Source organism: Cotesia glomerata, linkage group LG5 (genome assembly GCF_020080835.1).
Source record: "Cotesia glomerata isolate CgM1 linkage group LG5, MPM_Cglom_v2.3, whole genome shotgun sequence".
NCBI lineage: Eukaryota > Metazoa > Arthropoda > Insecta > Hymenoptera > Braconidae > Cotesia > Cotesia glomerata.
Window position 1 is genome coordinate 18,953,730 of NC_058162.1, and position 27,849 is coordinate 18,981,578.

A 27,849-nucleotide genomic window follows, 5' to 3' on the forward strand; every position below is an offset into this window, starting at 1 on the left:
CTCTCCCCAAAGAATCATATGAAAAAAATTTTTTTTTTTTTGAAGCCATTATCATCAAAATCTAGATATTCTCCTCCCAGAAAATGTGGTCGAGGGAAAACCGCGATTCCTACGTCTTGGGTATTGCCGAGAACTCAAAGAAAAAAAATCAAAATGAAGCAAAAAAAAGACTTCAGTTGAAAAAAAAAAAATTAAATTAAAACTGAAAAATTTGAAAAAAAAAATTTTTAAATATAAAAATGATGATTGCAATGGAATTTACTCAGAATTTACAGAGTCGTGAATTCAGAAATAATTTAATTGATATTTCATGCCTTTTATTATTTTTGACCACGATTAATTATGATAATTTACAAAAGGGATTTTTTTTTATGTTAGTTAAGAAAAAATTATCATCTATCAACGGTTTAAAATGAATTGATCTCGTGGCAATTTTAAAGTTTCAAAACTAATGATGCGAGCGCCACCTGTGAGTCATATCTATAAGGCTTACTTAACCCGAAAAACAAACGTTGTGTTGCGTCGCGTTGTTTCGGGCTTGTGAAGAATTTCATCAATTGTTGATATTTATTTGTTATAAAATGGAACTTAATTCTGTCTCTAATATTTTAATCAGCTGGAATTTAGAACTTGTTTCAGTATTTGCAGGTAAGATAAATTTTTGTTATTGCTTTTATTTTATTCTCCGAAACTAACAACTAATAATACTAACCTTAAAAAATGTCTTGAGATTTTTAATACTCCATAAATAATTAACTTTTTAAAATTTAGGTAAAAAATATCTCTTAAATGTTTAAATGTGAATCAGCTGATTTTTTGTCTGAAAATAACTTTGCATGTTTTCGATTTTTTCTGTATCCAGATGAAGCAATAGATGAAGATGTATTCAATGAGTTAGATAATGAACTCATTGAAAAACTTATTGTGAAAATTGGTTGGCATCACAAATTTGTGAAAAAATATAATGAATTTAAAAAAAAATTAGATTGATGGAAAGAAATGATAGCCCACATATTGATAGCGTTCAACCAGACGTTTTTCCCATTAAAATTCCGATTATACCTGAAAACGTCGAACCATCACCTCATAGTACGCCACATATTTTTCTTTGTGCATGACCTTGTTCTATTTACCTTTAAATAGAATTTCAACTGGCTTGTTTTATTGCATCTATTGGAGTATGAGTGTATTATTTTTATTATTTTATCTTTTTTCTATTCCTTATCAGCTTCCACTGCTTCTTGTAATTCCTTCACTAGTGTTTCCTCCACTAATAAATGTTCACTGTTGGTATTTTTGGAAAAATCTTTGCTGGGAAGATTAATTCTAACTATTTACAAACAAACCAAAACAGTTGATCGACACAAATTAATATCTCTAATTATGTGGAACGAGATTGAAAAGGATCTAATAAACTACAAGTATAATTTTTTATTCAAAAGTATTTTATGTTGACAATGACAATTATTTACTCAACAAATATATTTAATGAACACAAATAAAAATTTTTCGTCTTGATGAATATTTATCATTGTTTATTTCTATTTCAGAGTAACGGCAGTCCAATTCAACCAATTGGCTGAGGATATAGTGATAGTATTTCCATCGGAGAGCAAGGACTTGTATTATATACCTGCATTTAGTGATGAAAGTGGGACTTTTTGTGCTAAGGGGATGTTGTATAGTAAATATCTTAGTGTCCGAAGAGTATTAATTGAACATAAAATAATTAAAAAGTCGAATGTCACATCTACAGTGACTGGTATGAATATAATTATCATTATAGTTTAAGATTTTTTTTATTCATACTGAAATTTTTTCTTTTTTTCATTTTTTAGCTTCAAATTCAAATGCAGTAGCATCTGTTGAGTGGCTAAAAGAACATTATGAACCAAAAAGTGATGTTTTAACTAAGTGGAGTGAAACAGTACTTCAGAGAGAATCGTACAGAGCTGCAGACATTGATGATTATTTCGAGACTTTTAAATGTCTTAAAATTTCCTACGGACATGTGCTGGTATATTTTTTTTTACTAAATAAAATTATAACTTGATTAATATCATAACTCTATTCAAGATTCGTTAAACGATACATTTTTCTAATTGAAAATAGATTTTGAATTTTTGTTTCCACAATCGAAAGACAGTTTTCTGAATTCGTGGCCATCAATCGCTCCAAAAATTATATCAGTAGCGAATGAATCGACTGATAAAGACATCAAAAAGCTTTTAAATGATTATCAAGAAGCTATAAATGGTTTGTATGATTGAATATTACTTACAGAAAAACTGGTTACACTAATAGAGAATTTAATTTCAAGTTATTAATGTAAATTAAATTGAATTGAATTAAAAAATTTTTTCTTAATTGATATAAAATATAATGTAATTTATACATTTATGCGTTTATTTAAATTAATCAAATTCTCCGGAACAAATTTCTTAATTTTTAGTTTTTAATTTTTTCTCGTCAAGAAGTTAATTTTTTTTATTAGTGTACAGATATTATATAGTAAAATATTTAAATTAACAAATACCGTTATTTGTAGGTAATCACGAACTAAGAGAAATCATAGCGTTATTGCTATTACCTTTATTATTAGGTGTTTTACCGCGGAAAACAAAGAAGAATGAGAAACGTAAAGTCATACAGAAAACTGACGTTCAAAACTTTTTTCTATTACATATTAAAGTAAGAACAATAGTGAGATAGTATTTATAGTTATTTAATAATAAACAATTAATAAAATGATATTTTTTTAGACGATAGATGAACTGAAGCCTTATCAAGAACAATTATTAAAATTATGTGTGGAGTATAAGTGGACAATACAACCTTACGTAGTTATTTGTGGGGACTTAGAAGACATTGTGAACTCATATGTTCTGATTAATGAGTATAAATACTCATGCTCATCTGTTTTGGAAGCAGTCGATATCTGCTTTAAAAGTTTTTTTGCATTAGACGCATCTTATCCAGTTTTATGTCCTCACGTGTGGACATTCCTCGACAAATACGTTTATAAATTGCCCAAAAAATGTACTAATTATTCGTCTGTTTCAAGACTAATGATCGACTTAGACAATTTATCTGATGACGATTAGATTTAAGTGTTAAATTCGAACTCAAGTGTCAAATTAAGTTAAAATTTTAAAATTTAAGTGTTGAAATATTGATTAAAATTCACGTTTAGTGTAAAATTTATGCTAAGTGTTAAATTTGTTCTCTTAAAATATCTAAGTCTTAAAATAGTTTGATAAGTTTAAAATTTTTTAATGTTTAAATAGTTTATTTAGTGTCATAATATTATTTGTGTTAAAATGTCTCAAAACACAGGCACAACGAGTACTTATAATATTGAATTGAACAAAGAAATTCTTAAATTAACATTATCTCTATACAATATTCCTGGAATTCCTCGTAATGGAGTACAAACTATCTTAAACACTGTCAGTGGCTTTATTGACGAATCGTTCATTCCATTTTTAATGCAAGAAATTGAATCTACTCCGAATGTTGAACATCGATCTTTGCTCAAAGATGTACAAGCAACGTTGGAAAAAAATAAAAAACATTTTGAATTTGTATCAACTGAACATAGAAGATTTAAACTGTTTGAACAAACTGGATTTTTTTTTTTACCACAAGATTATCTTATTGGTAGCAGTTCTATTGAAAAAACTCAAGGAGGTTTAATAATTACAGAGGCGGATGATGTGTACGCTGTTTATGTTTCTCTTAAAAATACGTTAAAGTTGTTTTTTGAATTACCAGGATTGTTTAATGAAGTCAGAAATTATGTAGATCATTTAAAAAAAAATGAAAATGTACTATCCAATTTTATACAAGGAAATCTTTGGAAAACGATGATATCATCTAATGACACTAGGATAGTATTCCCATTATTTTTATTCTTTGATGACTTTGAATGTGGAAATGCATTAGGTAGTCATTCTGGTATAAATAAGCTAGGAGCTATTTATGCATTAGTACCGTGCCTTCCACCACATATGGTTTCCCAATTATCAAGTATACTGTTAGTTTCATTATTTTATAGTTCAGACAGAAAGATTTTTGGAAACGAAAGTATTTGTAAATTGTTAATTAAGGAGCTGAATGATTTGAAAGAAAACGGAATAAAAATTAATGTCGCTAATGTCGAATATTGTATATATTTTGAGTGTGGTTTGATCCTTGGTGATAATTTGGGATTAAATTCTATTTTTGGATTCGTAGAAAGTTTTTCTGCAAATTATTCGTGCCGTATATGTTCAGCTCATAAGATAGATTCAAGAAAAATGATTGTAGAAGATAAAAATTTACTGCGAACGATTAACAGTTACAATGTTGATTTGGCAAAAAATAATTATATGTTGAGTGGGATAAAGGAATCATGTGTATTTCACGAAATTGATGGATTTCATATTGCAACACACCAATCAGTAGACATTATGCACGATATTTTTGAAGGCTCTGCGAATTATTCTATAACAGCTATTCTCAATCATTTAATTTACAAAGATAATTTGTTTACGTTAAATGTTTTAAATAGTCGAATACAAACATTTAATTACGGCGCTCTAGAAAGATCGAATAAGCCTTTACCAATTTCTGCAACATACATGAAGACTAACCAAACTCTAAAAATGTCAGCAGCTGAAATGGCTTGTTTTTCACGATACCTTGGTCTCATGATTGGAGATTTAGTTCCACGGACTAACGAGGTTTGGAAATTGTACTTAATATTACGCGAAATAATTGACTTGATAACTGCACCACAGATATTACCTAGTTATGCAATATTACTGGAAAACAAAATTTCAGAACACCACTCATTATTTATGAAATTTTTTGGACATTTAAAACCGAAGCTCCATAATATGGTTCATTATCCTCGACTTTTATTACAAAATGGGCCTTTTATTCATCATTGGTCAATGAGATTTGAATCAAAAAATAGAGAAATGAGACAATGTGCTGTTTCGACAAGTTGTAAAAAGAATTTACTTAAGACGATATCTATTAAACATCAATTACAACTTTGTCATGCATCTTATTGCTTCGATTCACTTAAAAATAAAATCACCTGTGGACCCACCCAACTTTGTGCAGATTATGAAGTTGCTTATTTTGATAATGTTCCTCGCGAAAGAATAAAATCTTATAAATATGTACATGTGCATGGAAAAAAATTAACGTTTGGATCCATTATTTTAAGACACATTGACGATGATGGTCCGGTATTTGGGAAAATTGCGGGTTTATATAAAGTTAACAACACCTTATACATAGTTATGTATTCTATAAAAACAATCGCATTTGATAAACATTATCATGCATATTTAGTTCATGCAAATAATACTGCCGATACATATATAAGAGTAGACACTTTATCTAACATTGTATTAGGCTTGTTAGTTAAAAAATATGATCAATGGTTTATAGCAACTAGGCATACTTTATAACTAATGCAAAAATTTTGTAAAACAATTTTGTTATAAAAATATATTTGATAATTGAAATTAATCCAAGTTATTATTTACAGTATCCCTATTATTATAAATACTACTAGCAACCTTGCAGTCACTATGTCACTGCTGTGACTTTTGAACTATAAATAAATAAAATTTTGCTTAATTTAATTAATTATTTTTGTTAAATTGCACTGTACTTTTTTACTATTGATGATTTTAAAGATATAAGCTCATCCCGATGTTACACTCATCAAGAGCTTTCATTTGAGTACCCACATGCATTTTGATATATTTTTCATATATACATATATATAAATATATAAAATATATGAAAAATTGATGTGGGTATTCAAATGAAAGGGCTTGATGAGTGTAATATCGGGATGAGTTTATATATTTAAAAATGTCAATAGTTCACATGATACCAAGTCATTTCTTAATTATTGATATTTTCAAATATGTAAGCTCATCCCGATGTTACACTCATCAAGAGCTTTCATTTGAGTACCCACATGCATTTTGATATATTTTTCATATATACATATATATATAAATATATAAAATATATGAAAAATTGATGTGGGTATTCAAATGAAAGGGCTTGATGAGTGTAATATCGGGATGAGTTTATATATTTAAAAATGTCAATAGTTCACATGATACCAAGTCATTTCTTAATTATTGATATTTTCAAATATGTAAGCTCATCCCGATGTTACACTCATCATGAGCTTTCATTTGAGTACCCACATGCATTTTTGATATATTTTTAATATATACATATTATAACGGGTATTTTCGTACTCGTGCGTTAGCGAGAACGAAGCCCGAAATAAATAATCTGGCCTACCTGCTTTACCTGTTGTTGGGCGCCAGGAGCCTTGCTCCAATCACGTCGATGTCCGGCTACTCCGGTTCGGGACTCCTTTCGTCGGGTGGCGGGCCTCAAGGGTACGACTTAATTATAGAGGAACGAGGAAAGTATTCGGGCTATTCGCATTAATTCGCAATTAATTAACAAAAAATAAATTATCAATTTATTGACAATAAATTCAAATAGTTGTTCAAAATTAACAAAATACAAGAATTAAACGCGAAAAAAAATAATAATAATCGTCGACGATCTCGTCGATACGCCGTCGATACGCAGGTTTCGCCGAAAAGCAAACTTCAACGGTTTCAAAAAACAAAATACTCCGGCAAATTTCACTCAACAATCTCAAAAAAATAGTTTTGTCGTCGCTCACTCAGTTAATTTAGTCAGTTAACGACAGCAACAAAATAAAGCTCCCCGCAATTCACTCAATCGCAATTGATTAACTAAATAACCAAAAAAATTGAATCTTCGCTTAATTTAATTGAAATCCCTTAATTAAATAATACTAATAATAATAATAATAAAATAACGTCCTTGAAATTCAATTAATAACAATTAATTGAAATAGTTAAATATAAATCGTCGCTCAAGTCAGTTGTTATTAACTAACCCAAAAAAAAATTACTTGTTCATAAATTGTCGCTCAATTCAGTTACGTTCAGTAAATTAACACAAAAAGATTTATAAAATTCACTCGATTCAAATTTATAGCAGTCAAATAACTAATTCATCATAATTAATTTTAAATTTTACTTTCTAAAATTTCGCCGAATTTTTGGTACTAATAATAATAAACAAAAATTCATTCACCGCAGTTAAATAATAGTTAAATTAATTATTCAGCACGAATCCGAAGCTCGATCAATGGATAATCGACCTCGTCGATTATCCCGGGAGTAAACGTCGAAATTACAAAAAAAAATGATAATAACAGTATTAATTGTAACTTTCATACATCAGTACACAAAAAAAAATAACAACAATGGCGGTACCGAAATACCTCGTGGGATTACTCGGTTACTGGCTGAGTCAACACAACCTTGAAATTCCTCATCGACAAATTTAATGAAAAAAAAAACAAATATTACTTGATGAATATAAATCCCACGAGCTATTTATTTACGAAACCCGTGGCACTCACCCTGGTCGAAGACGTCGCTTAATCCCGTCCGTCGATTGGCCACACCAGGTCGTACTCGGCTTCCACGTCGAACTATATCGGACAATGAACCTCCTCGGCGAGGATACGTGGTGATTTTGTTCGTCACTTGCACACGTCAACCAGCGATCACCCAACAAAAAAAACGTCGTAATAGATCGCTTCTATTAAATAAATAATTGGCGACAGCCAATTATCGTCGTAATGCCGTAATAAATTTTTGGCAAACAAATTCGCAGCTAAACACCATAATCAATACATGCAGCACACCACGTCGTGGCTAATTAACTGAAATCATCAGATTTCAAACGCGAGAAATTTCACGATAGTCTTTCTAATAAATCTCAAAATCAGACAATATTAAAAAAAATAACCAACAAAAATCCTCCGAATCGAAATTACATCCGCACGTGGCAAGTGGAAAACGTGGAAGAAGGAAAAATTAGCACATGTCGCATTCCTCGTCTCTTCCCCCTTTCTGGGTCCGTCGTTAGCTTTGAACTCCAGAGATGGCGCCGCAAGTCCAATTTACCAATATCGACGTTTATTGAGTGATATATTGGCTGGAACAGTTGCTCGTTCCCGAGACAGACATCCGCCCGTCGTTGATAATCTTGCAGATGATCCACGTCGTTGATCCTCGTTGGTCTCTCTTCGCGGGTTTGTGGCCGGTAGTACCATTCTCAATAATACAATACTTAACTAACTTATTCGCTAAATTAAATTCCTATTCGCAATAAATTTTGTTTCGAGCGCAATCGAGCTTCGGTCAAATTTTTTTTCCCCCGCGAGGGCGACTTGGTCGCGGCGAATTCAATCAACGGACATTAAATAAATTTAAGAGCCCAATTTAAATTTTCTTTTAAAATTTAAATTCAAAATAAAATTATCATAAAAGAAAATAAATAATAAACAAACGTCTTAACAGGTGGCGCTAAAAGCGGCCTGTTACAATATATATAAATATATAAAATATATGAAAAATTGATGTGGGTATTCAAATAAAAGGTCTTGATGAGTGTGACATCGGGATGAGTTTATATCTTTAAAAATGTCAATAGTTCACATGATACTAAGTCATTTCTTAATTATGTATCTAGAGATAGAGCATTTTCGAATGCTACCTAAGTACTTATTATCATAAATTAACTATTGGTGAGAATGATATGAAACTGGCTACAGAATTTTGCTTATTTCCTTAATAATATAGATAAATTAATTTAATTTTTACAATATTTTTTTGTTTATTATTTACATTTGACCAAATGTAAAATTCGTACTCATAAATAACAAGTTCAATTATTGTTTTAACATAAATTTCACTTTTTTCTTTTAAGTGAATTCCACATTTTTTTAATGTCATTATTACATTGAAAAACTGTAAAATTAACAGTTTTAGATTGACAGTTTCCACAATGTGAAAATAACATTTTCAACTTTGTCAAATTGACATTTTCGGGTTGACAGCGGTAAAACTGTCAATTTGACAGTTTTTTCTGTAATTTTGACAGAGTCTTTTTTTCCGTGTATTCATCAATCTGATTCACCAATCAAAATTCTGAAAATTAATGCCTTGAGGATTGAATGTAATATTACAACTGGTGCATACATAAATAGCCAAAAAGTTCATACAATCCACGAGTTTTTTCCTAGTGTTGGACCAGAATATAAGATCATTGAGGTTCCATCACACGTCATTTACCTACCAATCGCCGTCAAGTCCATACATACTCTTCAACTAAAGACTGTTGATCAGGATGGTGAATTAGTTAATTTCAGAGGTGAAACGATTAAAATCAGACTGCATATTAAGTCTATAAGCAATGGAAATAGTATTTGATAAGAAGGTTGGTGGTAGCTATATAACCTCATCACCATGTCGGAAAGCAATCAGTCATCACTCAACATCTCAAGTGTTGACAGCTCAGAACGCACAGTTCCTCAAAAGCCTTGGATTAAAATTACGTGGAAAATCGGCAAAATAAAAAAGATCAATTTGTGCTGCGTTGTATCACCATGGCGGAAATCTTAGATATTCAAAAACCAATAATCTTCGATGAATCAGTTTCTCACTATGAAGTTCATTCTCATTTACCATATACATCATCATCATTAAATAATAGTGATGAAATCAGAATCAGTATTCAACATCAAGATCTGTGTATTTTACCAAGCAAAAGTTCATTACACATCTGTGGGAGATTTGTTAAAGAAGATAACGCAGCTGTAACAGAATCTATGGAATTAGTCAACATGGCTATTTGTCATATGTTTGAGGAGATACGCTATGAACTGAATGCTGTAGAGATTGATAGATGTAAAAATTTTGGTATTACAAGCCTTATGAAAAATTATGTATCGCAGAGTCCAGGACGGGGAAATATTATGGAGAACGCGGGTTGGCTAACACAAGCAGCTAATAAATTAACCGATGCTGATGGTTATTTTGATATATCTATACCGCTAAGTTTCATATTTGGATTCGCTGAAGATTACAATCGCATTATTATTAATGCTAAACATGAATTGATACTTATAAGATCATATGCTGATACAAATGCGTACATTCATAAGCCTGCAAATGCTCAAGCTGTTGCCGATAAAGTAAAAATTGTGCTCAATAAAGTGGAGTGGAACGTTCCATACATCACCATGTCTGATAAGCAGAAAATTCAAACATTAAACTTCATCTCTCATGATCCAGCGATCCCATTGAGTTTCCGAACCTGGCAATTATATGAGTACCCACTGCTACCAAAAACTAACAAGCATGTTTGGCCAATTAAGACTTCTACTCAGCTGGAAAAACCACGATACGTAATTTTAGGATTTCAAACCGCAAGAAAAAACGTTGCAACAAAAGATGCAAGCAAATTCGATCATTGTAATATTAGAGATGTGAAGCTATTTCTTAATTCTCAGAGTTATCCTTATGGAAATTTAAATCTCAACATAAGTAGAAATCAGTATGCATTAATATATGATATGTTTACTAATTTTCAAGTTTTGTTTTGTCGAAAACTATCCAATGCGGATAATTCCCGTAATTGTTTTAAATTATACGATAAAGTTGGGATTAGGAAATTGAATAAAAATACTTGGATTTTTTGGGGAACAATTTAGAAGAATTTATTTGTCCCCAAAGGAGGAAAACCCAGCTAGGCTGGGAAAAAACCTCCTTGATGAAATTATACAAGTAAATTGTGTATGTGTAAGTGTGAATGTGTAAAATTACGTTGCAATAACGCAATGGGGGTGAGCTCAACCGCCTTAGATAGAAAATTATCGATAATTTGAATTAGATAAGTCCCAAGGTGGGAGCTAGTAATATCTAATCACTTTGAACTATCTCAGAGTGAGATCTATTAATGTTCAATTGTCTCAAGGTGAGAGCAAATAATATTCAATTGATAACAGAATGTTAGTCAATTGAGTTTGATGTTTTTAGTGTAGAAATTAGTCAAATGATTTGAAGTTGGAATTTAATTATTTATAAGCTAAATTAAATAAGATCGTAATTAAATGTCAATAACTAATTTAATGTAATTAATTGTTAATATCACGCGTCAATTATGGATTGACTAAAGCCGCGTGGCTGATGCAATCCTTTGTTAACGATGGCGCGTAATGGCCGCGTGGCGTCACTAAATAAATTTACTTGATTCTATTTATGTTAATTCACTGAACTATTGAACTGATTTAAATGAATTGAGAATTTAAAGTATAATTGAAGCTAATATAATTATTTATATTTAATGAATAATTTTAATATTTAAATGAAAGTGAGATGTAAGTAAGAAATATCAGAATCGATTCGCACAGAGTAGTCGTACTAGTACAAAAGTCCAAGCACAACTCTTGCAGCCGGCCACGTGAGCCGACTTCTCTACCGCTAACCAAGGCGCGCATGGGCGACGGCCATAGCGTGATACGATTATTCCCGAGTTGTAACGATTAAGCCCGAAGGCGCAATTCTTCTTATAAGTATGTGACTAGGTCCTTTTCCTAGCGGTTAAACATACTCCCCCCGTTGCGAAGGTTGAGCAAGATATTATGAATAGTGTTTACAATCAGTGATATTACATGATTACAATATTTTGAATTTACAGATTTTAAGAATTGATTGGTAATGGACATAACAGAGTAATATTCCGTTTATATATGCCTTGAGCTGTTCGAATTGAAGCCACTCGTGTTATGTTATCCTCTCCTGGATGAGTCTCGATCACTACTCCCAGCTGCCACCGCATACAGGGTTGGTTTTTGTCCATCAATAAGACAATTTGATTGACCTTAATATCCCCTCGATTGGAGTCCCATTTTTGCCTGGTCTGCAACTCATGAAGGTATTCCAAATACCAGCGTTTCCAGAAATCTTGTCGCGCCTTGACAGTGAATTGCCATGAGCTTAGTCTATTATCTGGAACGTCAGAAAAATCATTTTCAGGTAGCATAGTGAGAGGACGACCTATTAAAATGTGTGCAGGAGTTAAAGCAATAGGATCATTAGGATCACTTGACAATGAACATAGAGGACGAGAATTTAATATAGATTCAATTTGTATAGCCAGAGAATTTAATTCTTCAAATGTTAAAAGTTGTTCTTTCACTACTCGTTTAAAATGGTGTTTAAATGACTTGACTGCCGCCTCCCAGATACCCCCGAAATGAGGAGATAAAGGTGGATTGAATTTCCAGACAATGTTTCTCTTTATGGCATAGTTGTTAACAATGTCCTGATGGGACTTAGAGTTGAATAGTTGGTAAAGTTCTATTAATTGATTATTTGCACCCACAAAATTGGTACCATTATCAGAATATACATGAGCTGTAACCCCTCTTCTACCAATAAAACGTCCGAAAGCTCCTAAGAAACCCTCGGTAGTTAAATCACTTACGATTTCTAAATGTACAGCCTTAGTAGCCATGCAAACAAAAACACATCCATAGACCTTGACTTTAGTTCTGTTTCGAAATTTACGTTCCTTGATAAAGAGAGGTCCAAAATAATCAATTCCTACGTGCAAAAATGGCGGAGATTCCGAGACTCTAGAACTAGGCAAATCGGCCATTTTACTTTGTAAGAGAATTGGTTGATATCGAATGCATTTAACGCAATGTCTAATGATTTTACGTACTTGATTTTTGCCATCTAGCAGCCAAAACTTATGTCTAAGATTTGAAAGTGTACTTTGTATACCCGAATGATACAAACTTTCATGAGTTTCTCTAATAATTAGATCCGTAACATAATGACGTGAAGGTAATAAAATAGGATGTTTTTTCGAAAAGGATATAGGAGCATGTTTCAAACGGCCTCCCACTCTCAATAATCCGTTTGAATCAATAAATGGATTAAGGCATCGTAATCGTAGATTTTTAGTCTCTCCGGTTTCTTTAATTTGTTTGATTTCATCATAATATTGTTCGTTTTGAATCAGAGTTAAGATTTTAATTTCAGTTAATAATTTTTCTTCTACGTTTAAAGGTTTGTGTTTGAATGGATTATCTTTTAACATTCGCAAACAATAGGAAAAAGAATTTATAAGTTTAGAATATGATGAAAACCGTTTAAATAAATTGTCAGTGAAAGCTAGTAAACAAGTAATTTTTCGAACACCAGGAAGTTCAGAAAGAACTGTTGGCTTTAAGTTAGGCCAATTGAGAGGATCCTGTGATAGCCACGTAGGACCTATCAACCACATTTTGTTATTTAGAAATTCAGAAGGAAGTTGACCTCTAGATAAGCAATCTGCCGGGTTATCCTTGGTTCTGACATGTCGCCATTCGACTTTACTACAAAGAGTTTGAATTTGTGTAACGCGATTCGCTTCAAAGACCTTGAGAGTGTTGGGAGATCGCTTGAGCCATTGAAGTACAATAGTTGAATCAGACCAAAATGTGACTTTAGATATGTCAAAGTTAAATGAAGGAATTGTATCCTTATATAATTTAGCAAGTAATAATGCTCCACATAATTCTAATTTTGGAATTGTAACATCTTTAATGGGAGCAACTCGAGATTTGGAACAAACTAATTTCACGATCACGTCTCCATGTTTATTCACTGATCTTATATAAATGCAAGCACCATAGCCTACTCTACTAGCATCACAAAATCCATGCAGTTGTATGTCAGTCGGATCAGGAATTAAAATATTTCGTTCAACCGAAAAGTCTTTGATTAGGGGTAATTGTTCAGCAAATTTACACCAGCGCAAATGCAATTCTTGTGGGACCGTTTCATCCCAATGGACCTTTAATTTCCAACATTCTTGAATGATGGTTTTTGCCGCTAATACAATAGGACCGAGAATTCCGATAGGATCGAAAATTTTTGCAATGTCAGATAAAATGGTTCGTTTAGTTATTTTTCGTGATGAATCGTTTGATTTGACTGTATAGATAAATTCGTCAGTTAGAGAATTCCATGCTATGCCCAAAGTTTTAGAGATAGGATCATCATTAATAGCACAATCTAAATCTAAGGTTCTTTGATCGAAATTATCCAGTGCGTGTCGGTGATTCGAAGCCCATTGTCTGAGTTCAAATCCACCCTTTCGCACTAGTTGAATGATTTCGTCACGCAATTTTAAAATTTCGGTCAAAGAATTGGATCCGGTTAATAAGTTGTCGACATAAAGATCTCGTTTTAATATTTTTGAAGCTACAGGAAAATTATGAGATTCGTCATCAGCAAGTTGATTTACCGTGCGTATAGCTAGAAATGGAGCTGCAGAAACCCCAAATGTAACTCGTTTAAGTTCAAAGGTACTAATTTTGTCATTATGATAATAAAGGATTCGTTGAAATTTATGATGATCCGGATGTATGCAAATTTGTCGATACATTTGAGCGATATCAGAAGTCATAGCATAGACAAAAGTGCGAAAACGTAAGAGAATGGTGAAAAGATTATCTTGTATAGTAGGCCCTGTTAGTAAGACTTCATTCAAGGAGATACCTTTATCGGTTTTAGCTGAAGCATCAAATACAACGCGTACCTTAGTGGTAGTGCTGGATGTTTTTATTATCGGATGATGGGGCATGTAATACCCTGGTCCACTATCATCCGGTACGTGTACCATGTGGCCAAGATTGATGTATTCATTCATGACTTTATTGTATTCGGATTTTAATGATGAGTCTGAATTTAATCTCTTCTGTAAAGACAGAAATCTATTTAGAGCCTTTTGTTTGGAATTCCCGAACTCGACATCGTCTGCGCGAAAGGGTAGTTTTACTATATATCGACCGTCTGTATCGCGAATAGTAGTGTTTTGATAATAAGTCTCACATGTAGAATCCTCAATAGATCGAGAATCACTAGAACTTATGTCTTCAATAGTCCAGAATTTTGTTAATTGACTCGACAGATCAGTTAGTTGACAAGTTACAGAAAGTATATTTTTGTCGTCAATGACTCCTCCCGCTACAACCCATCCTAGTTGCTGTTTTTGTAATATTAAATCACAATCATTTTGTGAGCAGTTAATCTGTCCGACAGATAGAAGAGAAAGTGTGGTACCTGAACCGATAAGGACATCTACGGGTCTTGGTATATGAAATTCCGGATCAGCAAGTATTATCTTTTTAGGTATGTCTATTTTATTACGTGGAAAGATTTCATTTGGACTCAGCTCTGCAATTTCGTTAACAGTTAAAAATGATAATGATCTTTGAAATTTATTATTTAAAGATTTACAACTTATTTGAACGACATGTTTTGAAAAGGTTTGCATTCCATTAACAGCCCCGATCGGAATAGAACAGTTTTGCATTGGCAATTTTAATTTGCTAGACAAATTTTCAGTAATGAAATTAGCTGTTGCACAGGTGTCAAGTAAAGCGCGAGCTTGTATGAATCCACCCGTTGAATCACGCAACTGGATGAGTGCGCTCATCATCAATTGGAAACGCGGTGTTCTGAGAATTGTCGTATAGTTGTGTACTACTAGTCAAGATGTAGATCCCTTATCAGTCGTAACAGTAATAGGTGACTCGGATTTTACGGCATTGTTCTTTGAAGTATTCGGATTAGAGGGTTGTTGAACTGTCTTTTGTTGAATGTGCAATTTGGTATGATGGAATTTCTTACAGGTTTGACATCTACTACTGGAAGGGCAAGTTCCTTTGTGTTCGCGAAGACAATTATTGCAAAGTTTAGCAGATTTTACAAATTTTATGCGTTCTCCTATAGTTAATGCATCAAACTTATAACATTTATAGAGCGGATGAGATAGTTTACAACATGGACAGGCAGTAGAAGTGGTTGTTACTAAAGCTCGGACTGGTGAGTCTGTTTTTTGTTTCTTGAAATTATTACTCGAATATTCATTACGTCGTCTTTTAAAAAGCCATCGGAGTCGCGCTGTTTATTAGGTTTACGTGTACTGAGTCGGAAAGCAGTTTTTATTATAAATTTGCTAAATGCGTCAAACGTTGGGAGAGTGTTATCGTCTTCGTACGTTTCGTCCCATTTGTCTCTAATTTCTGTTGGTAATTTAAGTTCTAATAATCTTACTATAAATGCGTCAGTTGGGTTTGCTTTTAATGATTTTAAATCATTTAAGTGTTGTCGAGCATCATCTATGAATTTAGTGAGATTTTCATTAGTCGGGGTTGATATTGAATTAAGATTTAAAAAAGCGTCATAATGTTTGAAAACTAAAGCGCGCTCTTTCTGATAAGTTTCTGTTAAAAGGTCCCAGGCCTGTGTATAGTTTTCTGCACTTGCATCCAAAAGCGCGAGCTTGTTTGCAGCAGAACCAGTTAAACATCCGCGAAGGTATAAAAACTTATTAAGATCATCTAAATCTTTACGTTCGTCGATCAGTGTCTTAAATGTATTTTTAAAAGAAAGCCAATTTTCAAAGTTGCCATCGAATTTTGGTAAATCCGTGGTAGGGAGCTTAGTAAGTCGTTGAGTCTCGAGTGTTCGATTAAGAGTCGAAGCGTTAATTGCAGTTTGAATAGTGGCATTGAGAACATCTTGATTGGGAATTTTTATTTTAGTTGCAAGATTGTAATAAATTTTGCGAATTCCGTCCGCGAGTTCTATTTCTGGGTCCTCAGGTTTGTTCACTTCTAATTCGTCGATACTGGCATCGTACTGATCGAACATTTTTTCGATTTTAGGAAAACGTAAAGAAGCAGTCTGAATGTCTGTGGTCTTTGCTGTTAATTCATCGTTCAATGCGGTAATTTTAGCAGTTAATAGAACACGTGTTTGTTCTAAAGTCATTTTTGTTTTAGTCATTTTGCGATAAATTTATATGATAATAATAGTAATAATAAATAACAATAATAAATATCAATTGATAATTAATTATCCTATTTCTGTAATAAATAGATCACTTACAGTAATCAATTGATTTGAGAAACAATTTAAATAATTAATTATAATTAAATATTAAATAATTTGAGAATTGATAATTAATTATTCTGTTGCACAACAATTAATCACCGGACAATGATCAATTAATTGTGAATTGTCGACTAATTAATTAAATTAAGTTATACGTAAATAATTAAAATAATAACGTAAATAAATATTTGAATGATAACCAATTGCACTAGTTGACCGATGAATTGATTGCCAAGTGACAATCGATCAGTCAGCCAAAGTCAAACAATTAATTAAATTACAAATAAATAAGTTGGATATATTATCAAATGATTAAATAATATATTAATTAATATTATAAATGATTTAGTGTTAAAGACTTATCTTATTTGTATTGAAGTCCAACGATGCTGGCAGCAGCTGGGTGGTATAGTGACTGGATCTTCGGAACGTCTTGCTCGTCTTCGCAAATCAGGGTTCGTGTACACTTCAAACCTCACAGGAGGCACCAAATGTTTTGTCGAAAACTATCCAATGCGGATAATTCCCGTAATTGTTTTAAATTATACGATAAAGTTGGGATTAGGAAATTAAATAAAAATACTTGGATTTTTTGGGGAACAATTTAGAAGAATTTATTTGTCCCCAAAGGAGGAAAACCCAGCTAGGCTGGGAAAAAACCTCCTTGATGAAATTATACAAGTAAATTGTGTATGTGTAAGTGTGAATGTGTAAAATTACGTTGCAATAACGCAATGGGGGTGAGCTCAACCGCCTTAGATAGAAAATTATCGATAATTTGAATTAGATAAGTCCCAAGGTGGGAGCTAGTAATATCTAATCACTTTGAACTATCTCAGAGTGAGATCTATTAATGTTCAATTGTCTCAAGGTGAGAGCAAATAATATTCAATTGATAACAGAATGTTAGTCAATTGAGTTTGATGTTTTTAGTGTAGAAATTAGTCAAATGATTTGAAGTTGGAATTTAATTATTTATAAGCTAAATTAAATAAGATCGTAATTAAATGTCAATAACTAATTTAATGTAATTAATTGTTAATATCACGCGTCAATTATGGATTGACTAAAGCCGCGTGGCTGATGCAATCCTTTGTTAACGATGGCGCGTAATGGCCGCGTGGCGTCACTAAATAAATTTACTTGATTCTATTTATGTTAATTCACTGAACTATTGAACTGATTTAAATGAATTGAGAATTTAAAGTATAATTGAAGCTAATATAATTATTTATATTTAATGAATAATTTAAATATTTAAATGAAAGTGAGATGTAAGTAAGAAATATCAGAATCGATTCGCACAGAGTAGTCGTACTAGTACAAAAGTCCAAGCACAACTGTTGCAGCCGGCCACGTGAGCCGGCTTCTCTACCGCTAACCAAGGCGCGCATGGGCGACGGCCATAGCGTGATACGATTATTCCCGAGTTGTAACGATTAAGCCCGAAGGCGCAATTCTTCTTATAAGTATGTGACTAGGTCCTTTTCCTAGCGGTTAAACAAGTTTCATACTATAATAAAGATCCAGAGCCTCTATTAACGAAAGCTAAATTTTTAACTGACGCACCACTCTACATTATAGATTGCTCAAAGCAAAATGAATCAATCAAGTCTGGACCTGTTGATATACGAATTGAGTTTGAATCGGAAAATCAGTTTCCTGATAGTACAGCTGCATACTGTCTAATATTACATGATCGTATTATTGAATATAATCCTATAAGTAGTAATGTAAGGAAAATAACATAAATTTGTATTGAAATGCAAATAAAATAAACAATTTAAAATTTAATAAACGTTCATTATTTAATTCATCCTATATTACATAAGTATTTATTATAATTATTATTATTTATCGCTAATTATAATGGATCAAATTATTTTTTTCGTCTACACTCATAACAATTTTTCTTGATTGGTTAGAGCCATATGCCGCAAACATCTTGATCAGGTTTTTCTTTTTCAATTCGATAATGCTCCATGCAGTATTTATACCCCTCAATCAATTTATTCTTCTGTAGATGACCTGGTAGCTTATCCTAAATATCTTTGATTTGCTTCGGAGCTACTTTGAGGAGAAATTTCTCATCTAAGCATGTGATATCGATAGTGTGCATTCTGGATAAGCTTTTGAGATTATAAAAAATTTCAATCGACTTTTCATATGAAGCTCCAGCACCTCAAAATTCTATGATCCATCGCTTAAATCGTTGAGCAGTTTCGTATGCGTAAGCGTAATTGAAATTCATTGAATGATGACACCGATTCTCACAGCGATAAATTTTATAAGACATAACAGCTTCAGGAGAATACAAACGCATATTTTCGATATTAATAATTGGAAGCGTGGTATCAGTCATTAGATCAAGCCAATTTACCTTCCATGCACCATGCACATAAATAGTACGTGCATTATCTGTTAAGCTTTTTATAACATTTTTTCGCATATCATATGGTGTAGCACCAGTATCCCATTGTATTCCATGTTTGTAACCCTTATAATCGGTGGTTTCTGAAACCCACCCTTCATTAGGGTTATCAAACGGTGGTTTAAAGATGTAATATCTGCACTCATACGCTCCTCTATTGATAATGTCACCAGAAATATTAATCGCACAAAGTTCTTTAACTATAAACTCTTCGCCACGTATCTCAAACCCTGTGATATCTAAGATGATCTCCATCTTGTCTATTCCTCCGCTAATCGTTTTTCAATAGCTCCAATTTTGAAATCTGTTTAATAATTTCCTGTTGAGTCATACGCTCTTTCAGTGCAGCTAATTTTATAATGTCCGTAATAACTTGAGCAAATTCACGAGCTTGATGAATGAAGATGCTTGCAGTTGAATAAATAGTGAACAATTCAAAAGAGTCTGAATGTTCTGAGTCGTTGTCAACATTAATTCTGTAGTCTGGATAGACTAAATCGTTAATAGCATCATAAACACAACTGCGAGACTTAAGAATATCCTTTTCATGATTTCTCAAATGTTTGAGTAATTCGATAAGCTCATCAAGGGTGTCTATGAGTTGGAGTGTGCTGGAACAAACAGTCAAGTCTCTGAGAACATCCAACAAGTCGTGGTTTTCAAGGAGAAATTCGATACCAAACACTTTAAAAAACTGATCAACAAACATAGTACCATCCGTTGAACGACTTCACTCGAAAAAAAATTTTTAGAACTGTAGATATGTGGTGAGTATTGTTGGGTCTTATAGCCCGAATCCCCACCAAAAATAGATGAAAATTGGGGGTATTTGTTACTAAAAATGAGTCACAAAGCTGATAAGCTGATCAACAATTTGATAAAATAACTAATTTTTCAAATAAATGATGACTAATTGTAAAAGAATGTTGATCAATAAATAGATTAAATAAATTTTTAGATAGAAAGTTACTGACTCATAAAGATAAGAAAATTTATTAGATAACAATTGTTCATAAGATAAGAAAATTTATTAGATAACAATTGTTCATAAGATAAGAATATTTATTAATAATATAACCCCCACCAATAACCCCGCCGAAATTCAAAAACAACCTCTCCCCACCCAACATAAGGCCCAAAAGCGCCCTCCAAATTCACGCTCAGAAATGTCAGTAACAAATAATCACCCATCGATATCCCAGATAGCGCTAGGTAAGTTACCGACAGAGGGTAAGCTCTGCCCACCACCACTAGATGGCGCTCGGGAGTTGGGCTCTATCTCCCCCTGTTTAACTACTGAGTAAAAATTGTAAATAAGGTTTTCAAATTAATTTTTTTTTATTTGAATTAAATTATATGGATTTTTATTTTACACTAATTCTTGAAACTGTGAGAAATAAAATGAAAGTTAAGTTAGCGGACTTATAAAAATAAAAAAAATTTTTTATTGAAAAAATTGTAACAAAAAAAATAAAAAATTCATTCGTAAAAACTTTAAAAACTATAAGTGCAATTTTTAAAAATAATTTTTAGTTCTAATGTAATAAATGAAAAAAAAAAATTAAAAAGTTAATAAGGTCGGCTAATTTTAGTATTATAGAAATTAATTACATGACATTAAAGTTAGTCGTCACTTGACAATTTTTATGATATTAAGTTAGCTGTCACTTGACCATTTTTCAATTTTATTTAACAAAAAATTAGTTCCGAAAAAATTTTTTTTAAATTACATTTTTAATTAATTCAATTTTCTAAACATCATTTTTTCTCAATTTTTTTCCAGTACTTTATTTATTAGAAAAATTATTAAATAATCTGCTAAATTAATTTTCATCAATTTTTTAATTTTATTCAACAAAAATTTTTCCGAAAATTTATTTTTAAAAATTTAATTTTTTAATTGCTACATGTCAATTTTTAAATAATTTTTCCGGGTCATAATTAATTTGTTAAAAAAATTTTTTAAATGATCACATATCTGCTAAATTAATTTTCATATTTTCATAATTATAAAAAAATTTTTCTAACCTCTTTGTTTTTAAAGGCAATGGATTTTTCATCCGACGTTTTAATTCAAATTGTCTACTACGACCGTAGTCGTCAATATCATTGAAATTTTCAATTTTTTTGGCATTTTAAAAATTTGAATACCACAGTAATTATAAAATTTTGAAATTCAAATAACAGCAACGGTTTTCATGAGTTCACATACACATTTTTGTTTACCTCCTATAAGAGTAGCACTAGCGCTCTTGTCTATGTATTAAATTCGGCACACTCACAGGCTTACTCAAAACTTCTTTACTCCAGCGCAAGAATGACAACTTAATTCAGTACGAACCGTACTCAGGTATAACTTTACTCCCGTCCTACGCCATGTTTATTCAATAATACCATTATTCAGAGACATCTGTACTCGAATTTTAATGGGTAACGAAGTTTGTCGATAAGAAAGTAATCATTAAAAAATAGACCAGGCTGTATTGATAAAAAAGAAACTTGAGGTCTTTACTCTCAATATTTTCAAATAATTCCCAATGACTAACGTAGTCGTAGTGCAAATTTTTCTTTTTAAATAAAAAAATTTTCTAAATTCTCATGATAGTTATAACTTCTAGATATTTATGATACTGAAAGTTACAGACATTTGACAATTATTAGGTTTTTTTTTAAGAAAAAGATTTTTCTAACAAAAATTTAAAAAAATAATTCACATGTAGAAATTTGAAAGATCTAAAAGTGAACTTTCATAAAATATTTTTTTTTGCACTAATTTATTTTTTACATAAAACCAAAAATTTGACGGGTGTCTGCTAATTTCAGTATCAAAGATATTTATATTTTTTTATACTTTATTAGATCAAATAGCTTATTGTTGAAGTTGAATAATTTTATTGAAGTAAATATGAGGTGTAATTGTATAGGATAATAATAACAATTAACTTTAATCAATAAAGAATTAAATGAAAAGTAATTAATATTTTATTTTTAGATTTTTAACATAAAAGATTATAAATTTTATAGTTATTATAGCTTTAGTTTGATTCACTAGGCATGCATAGCATGCATAACATTGAGCGCCTTTTATTGCAGGCTGATTTTGAAATAAGGCACTAAGAAACGCAACTTTTAGACGTTATTAAAAAAAAAATTTTATGACAAAAAATGTAATATATAGAAGCTATTGTACAATGACAATAATAGAAGTACTGGCCTCACGACAAAGAAAACACGGGATTGTGAAGGACGGTCGGTGAGCGTTATCGCGTTCCGCCGCCGCTTCGATTTTAAACTTGCATTCTAAGCAGAGGCAATGATGCCCGCACGGGCTGAATGCAGCCTTTGGCTGATTAATCCTGCAGGCAAGACAGGCCACCGAGAAATTTGCAGCTACTTGATCATTAAAGATTAAATGTTCTGTGGAAGAATTGATCCACGGAGCTTGATCCGGTTCATCGAATAACTGCATTTCTCCACCTGTTAGCAATTTAAATTTTAAATATTAGTATGATATTGGTATTAATTATCCGAACAAAAACAGTTTCGCTGTAAAAATCGCGCCAAGTCCATGTTCATTAAACTCTAATTCTTTTTAGAAAAAAATAATTCTTTACAAAAAGATATTAAATGAAATATAAAAATTATACTTTACAAAAAAATATGAACTACAAAAAGATATAAAATAAAAATAGCACCAAATAACCGATATAATTTGAAAAAAATTGAAAAAAAATTTTGTTGAAAATTCAAAAATTAAAAAAAAATTTTTCAATCGGCACTTTTTTTACAAAGAAACTGTTTTTGTTAGGATCAATTTTTCGAGTAAATCTATTATACCAAATTACTTTTTTTGTAAGATATGAATACATTGTCGAAATTTTAAAAACTTTTACATGTAGAATCGATTTTTTTTTTGTACTTACGGAAGTAATCTTCATCTTGTGCGAAGGATTCTGCTGCTCCGGGTCTTGCTTCAGGTTGTACTTCCGGTTCCTCTACGGTTTCAGCTACGAGTTCCGCTATAGGTTCTTCTGCTTCGGATGGAAGTCCTTGTCCTGTTTCCAACGGCGCACTTTCGTCAATAGGCTCCGGCACTGGCACGATTCGGTCTCTACCACCCAAAAGATCAAACCGACTTTCGTAGACAGACAAATTATGATAAAGATCTGAAAAAGTCAATTGGTAATTAATATAACTTACACTTAACATAATAATTATTGCACTCGATCTTACATCTTTGCCTATCTACAGCGACGTCCAACGTCGAACGAACCTCAGCTCGGGTAAACCCGATTATTTTCATGTAATCCAAAAGAGAGCATCTGTAAACGACGAAGGGAAAAGTTAAAAATTTTACAAATAATAATAATCCATTTACTATTAATCTACATAATTAAGCGATTAAGAAAAATTTAGTGACGGGCATATTATTATTATTTCAAAAGGGATTGTCATATACGAGAAAAAATTTTTTCATAAAATTTTATGAAATTTCATGAAAATTTTTTCAAGGGATTATTAGAAAGGTCTTGACCTGAATTTCAAATTTCAATTAAATTATTGACAACTGATCCTATGACATAGTGACGGCAGGTTGCTAGTAAACTATAATGAACTAATTATTTGATACAACTTACTGCCCACCAATCAGGCGATTAGACAAAACTATCGCTGTTTCGTTGAAGTAATTGCCATAATTTCCTCTTCTAGCTCGTGGACTCCAATTACAATTAAATTCAATCCCGATCAAAGTTGAAAGCTTTGCTGTAAGTAATATTACAATCATATAATTTCACGCTTGAAAAATTAAACTATAATTTCGTATTGCCGAAAGAATTAAATCATATACTTACTAATTAAATGAAATACCGTCGAATGCTCTTCTCCGAGATGATGAAGTAGCTTCCGGTGGTAGGTTTCGGTGAAACTTACAGCCTTCCACGGCATATCCCAAATCGAAACATGAGTCGCCACCGGTGCTAAATCTGTCGTGAGGAACTGCCGAAATATACTGAAATTCGGTACATTGTGAACATTGGCATCGAGCATATCGGACAAGATGCGTATTGCTTCATTCAAACTCTCTTTTGGTACAAATGGAAGTGCCCACGCCAAGTTTAGTAAGATGCTGGTTGGTTTATCGCGATTCGGCAGCTGGAGTGAGCGCCATTTATCCGTCAGAGCCTAGGAACAGAAAACGTAAATAATTATTTGTAGTATTTTCAGAACCGTGAGATAATATGTGTTAGTTAGATTCGTGCCTTATCGGTCCATCTAATCTTGTTGGACAAATACTATGAATGAAGAATTTGTTTTTCTCTCTTTAGTCAAGACTTTTAATGTCTCATCGTAATTAAGTCTATACTATCTTATTCATACTTGAAACTAGTTAGCTATTTAACACTCAACAACAGATACTAATCATTTCCACCCGGGAAAAAATGATCAGATCTGATCAGACATGAACAGGCATGAGTCTTCAGGTCTGATCAGGTATGAAAAATGACCGGGTCTGATCAGACCTGGCCAGGCATGTTCAGGTCTGATCAGATCTGTTCATGTCTGACTCGATCAGGTCCATAAAAATCGGTGCCGACGGGGATTCGAACCGTACACCTCGCGCTCTTCAGACTGACACTTTACCTCTTGACCAAATGATTCATCTTAACTTGAGAGTATCTTTCGAGCTACTTCAAGTAATTCAAATTTTATACATAATTTATCCTTATAGTTAACGGAGTTCTATACCTAATTTATTAATTATTAATAATTAATCATATATTACAGTGATTTATTCGGAACGGCTATGTATTTTTTTTCGCTCCATTAACATATGGTTCTACACTGAGAGAGAATTTTATTCAATAGTAATAAAACAAATTATTTGGACTTGAAAAAAAATTTAGTTAATATTAATAAAATTATATTTCATATAAATAAAATTATATTAGTATTTAATAAAATTTCATAAGTATTTAATAAAATTTTCTTAAATACTAATATGTGTTTATTAAAATAACCACGAACGACGCTTTCGTTTGCTGTCATTAATACGAATATTAAGTCATTAAAAGAAATAATCTCAAAAAAAAATTAATATTCATCAATTAATTATAATATATTCAAATATATTTTCACAGTAAAGTCTTTTAATAAATAGTATTAAGATTTTTTAACAAGACATCCTAACCTAACCTATTTGTTTACTTCATGACGAATCACATGTAGAGATTTTAAATAATAAAAATAAATAAATATTCGATTGAATTTATGAAATCATAGTCTTTATTTTTAACAAATGCGTCCCTACATTGTCTGGTTTTCTGCTTCTGTTTTCATTTTATTAAATAATGTCTAACTCTTATCGATTCATTTGTGAAATTTTTAAATTCAAGTGCATAAAATTAACATCCACTCGGATAACAACAGTTGTAGACTTTGTATTTCAAAATATAGTTCCGACAAAATTCAATTTTACTTAATTATTTATTCAATTAATTACTGATCAATATTTGTTAGTTAGTTGATTAATGAATTTTCTTTATATTACATGTAGATAAATATTCATTACATACTAAGAAACATTTATTAGTATTTAATAAAATTTTTATTAGTATTTAAGGAAATTTAATTAATATTTAATAAATTTTTATTTGGGATTAGCCAAATAAACGTTTTATTAAATAGTAATAAAATTTCATTACTATTAAATAAAATTGTCTCTCAGTGTTGGCTAGATATCAGACATGGACAGGTCTGATCAGGTCTGAGCGTATTTAAGGCTTCAGACATGAACAGACATGAGCAGGCATGAACAGGTCTGATCAGATCTGAACGTATTTAACGCTTCAGACATGAACAGACATGAGCAGGCATGAACAGGTCTGATCAGGTCTGAGCGTATTTAATGCTTCAGACATGAACAGGCATGAGCAGGCATGAACAGGTCTGAACGGATTTAACGCTTCAGACATGAACAGACATGAGCAGGCATGAACAGGTCTGATCAGGTCTGATCAGGTCTGAACGAATTTAACGCTTCAGACATGAACAGACATGAACAGGTCTGATCAGGTCTGAGCGTATTTAATGCTTCAGACATGAACAGGTCTGATCAGGTATAATTTCAGGCCTGATCATACATGAACAGGCCTGCTCAGGTCTAATTTCAGGCCTGATCAGATATGAACAGGTCTGCTCAGGTCTAATTTCAGGCCTGATCAGATATGAACAGGTCTGATCAGTCCTGATCATTTTTTCCCGGGCAGCTATCTAGTTTCAACTATGAATAAGATAGTTTAGATTTAATAACGATGAGATTATAAAAGTCTTGACTCAAGAGAGAAAATGAAATTATTCTTTCGTAGTACTTGACCAACAAGATTAGACGGACCGATAAGGCATGAATATAATTGACACGCAAATAATTATTGTATGAATTAATTATTAAAATCTTACTCGGGCTGAATTTACCCACGAGCCTCGGCGGTCTGCAAATGGCAGCCATAAGCGTGCCGATGATAGAATCGATTCATCCAGGTCACAAATGATATACTTTAGATTATTAGCGATGCCTAGGATCTTTTGTAGGATCCACTCCCATATCAAGCCGAACAGCTTTGATGTGTTTTCATTGCATATTGCATAGAAAGCAGGAACACCCTATAAACGAATAATCAGTTAAAAAATTCTTCACAGTAATGTATACGGTAAAATTTTTTGTAAGTGTAGCTACTCTTACCAAAATTTCTCTTCGCAATAAAATAGTTAGCAAAAAACTACTCTGCGGAATAAGTGGTACGCACTGAAAATTCATTTGAATGTGCCACTCGGCAGCTTCACCAAGTTGCCTCATACAGTCAGCGTTACTAAATAAGTAAGCCATTGAAGCATTGTCCTTCACGTGGCCTTGGTAAAAATTATCAGCCGCTTGTACCGTCAAAAAAATCCCTTCCAGTCCCTCGAAGGTTAAAGGTATCTGGGGCAGTAATTGACGATGAGTAACCCGTCGATTACCGGGTGGGACTCTGGGACGGGACCTTCCTCGAATATGAAGAGGAGCTTGCACTTGCACCAGATGATTATGTTCCCCAATTTGTAACATACGCCCATTTGACAAACACCACAATTTGACAGGGCATCGACGAATGTTGTTAAATTGCGAGCAACGGTAGCGTTGATTTCCATCCACATTGTGACGAATGTCTAATAAGAACTGGTGACCTTGATACGACAGTGGGTTTGTCATGTTGTTAATAACTGACTGAGGGTTTAAAATCTATAAAAGAAATTGTGTATAAAAGCAATTGTTGAAAGTAAAAGACCATCACAGAGATGAATATTTTTTAATTCAAGCAACAAGTAAATTTCATTACTAATTAACCACGGGACATTATTAAGAATTTGAATGTGTTAAAAAAAAAAACAAAATTAAATAAATAAAACAATACTAAAACAGAAACGAGCGAAGTCAGCAGTAAGATGACAGTGAAAGGACTGGTGTTTGTAAAGACGCGTATCTGCTCATAAAATAGACGTCGC

At 32.1% G+C, this 27,849-nt stretch overlaps 5 protein-coding genes across 5 annotated transcripts; 2 read left to right on the forward strand and 3 right to left on the reverse strand.

The window, feature by feature from the left end:
* The first annotated feature begins 3,320 nt into the window (after positions 1-3,320).
* Positions 3,321-5,465, forward strand: LOC123266092. The gene has a single exon (XM_044730126.1). It carries the CDS (start codon positions 3,321-3,323, stop codon positions 5,463-5,465), a length of 2,145 nt encoding a protein of 714 aa, XP_044586061.1.
* A 4,061-nt stretch (positions 5,466-9,526) lies between these two features.
* LOC123266093 lies at positions 9,527-11,626 on the forward strand. Its single transcript, XM_044730127.1, has 2 exons — positions 9,527-10,476; positions 11,620-11,626. Exons 1-2 carry the CDS (start codon positions 9,527-9,529, stop codon positions 11,624-11,626), a joined length of 957 nt encoding a protein of 318 aa, XP_044586062.1.
* LOC123266094 lies at positions 11,623-15,414 on the reverse strand. Its single transcript, XM_044730128.1, has one exon. It carries the CDS (start codon positions 15,412-15,414, stop codon positions 11,623-11,625), a length of 3,792 nt encoding a protein of 1,263 aa, XP_044586063.1.
* A 54-nt stretch (positions 15,415-15,468) lies between these two features.
* LOC123266095 lies at positions 15,469-16,769 on the reverse strand. The gene is made up of 2 exons (XM_044730129.1): positions 15,837-16,769; positions 15,469-15,723 (listed from the first exon to the last, which is right to left on the reverse strand). The coding sequence occupies exons 1-2, from the start codon at positions 16,767-16,769 to the stop codon at positions 15,469-15,471; spliced, it is 1,188 nt and encodes a 395-aa protein (XP_044586064.1).
* Positions 16,770-22,346: 5,577 nt separating this feature from the next.
* Positions 22,347-27,714, reverse strand: LOC123265075. Its single transcript, XM_044728662.1, has 7 exons — positions 27,050-27,714; positions 26,767-26,970; positions 24,162-24,492; positions 23,946-24,072; positions 23,542-23,630; positions 23,232-23,474; positions 22,347-22,785 (listed from the first exon to the last, which is right to left on the reverse strand). Exons 1-7 carry the CDS (start codon positions 27,554-27,556, stop codon positions 22,490-22,492), a joined length of 1,797 nt encoding a protein of 598 aa, XP_044584597.1. The 5' UTR covers positions 27,557-27,714; the 3' UTR covers positions 22,347-22,489.
* Between the last annotated feature and the right edge of the window lie 135 nt (positions 27,715-27,849).

Coding starts and splice junctions, on each gene's coding strand:
- LOC123266092 (XM_044730126.1), top strand. CDS start 3,321: ATGTCTCAAAACACAGGCACAACGAGTACTTATAATATTGAATTGAAC.
- LOC123266093 (XM_044730127.1), top strand. CDS start 9,527: ATGGCGGAAATCTTAGATATTCAAAAACCAATAATCTTCGATGAATCA.
- LOC123266094 (XM_044730128.1), bottom strand. CDS start 15,414: ATGAGCGCACTCATCCAGTTGCGTGATTCAACGGGTGGATTCATACAA.
- LOC123266095 (XM_044730129.1), bottom strand. CDS start 16,769: ATGACTAAAACAAAAATGACTTTAGAACAAACACGTGTTCTATTAACT. Junction 15,724..15,836: donor ACGACGTAATGAATATTCGA/GTAATAATTTCA, acceptor AAATGTTATAAG/TTTGATGCATTAACTATAGG.
- LOC123265075 (XM_044728662.1), bottom strand. CDS start 27,556: ATGACAAACCCACTGTCGTATCAAGGTCACCAGTTCTTATTAGACATT. Junction 24,493..26,766: donor CGTGGGTAAATTCAGCCCGA/GTAAGATTTTAA, acceptor TTCTGTTCCTAG/GCTCTGACGGATAAATGGCG. Junction 23,631..23,945: donor AATCGCCTGATTGGTGGGCA/GTAAGTTGTATC, acceptor CGTCGTTTACAG/ATGCTCTCTTTTGGATTACA.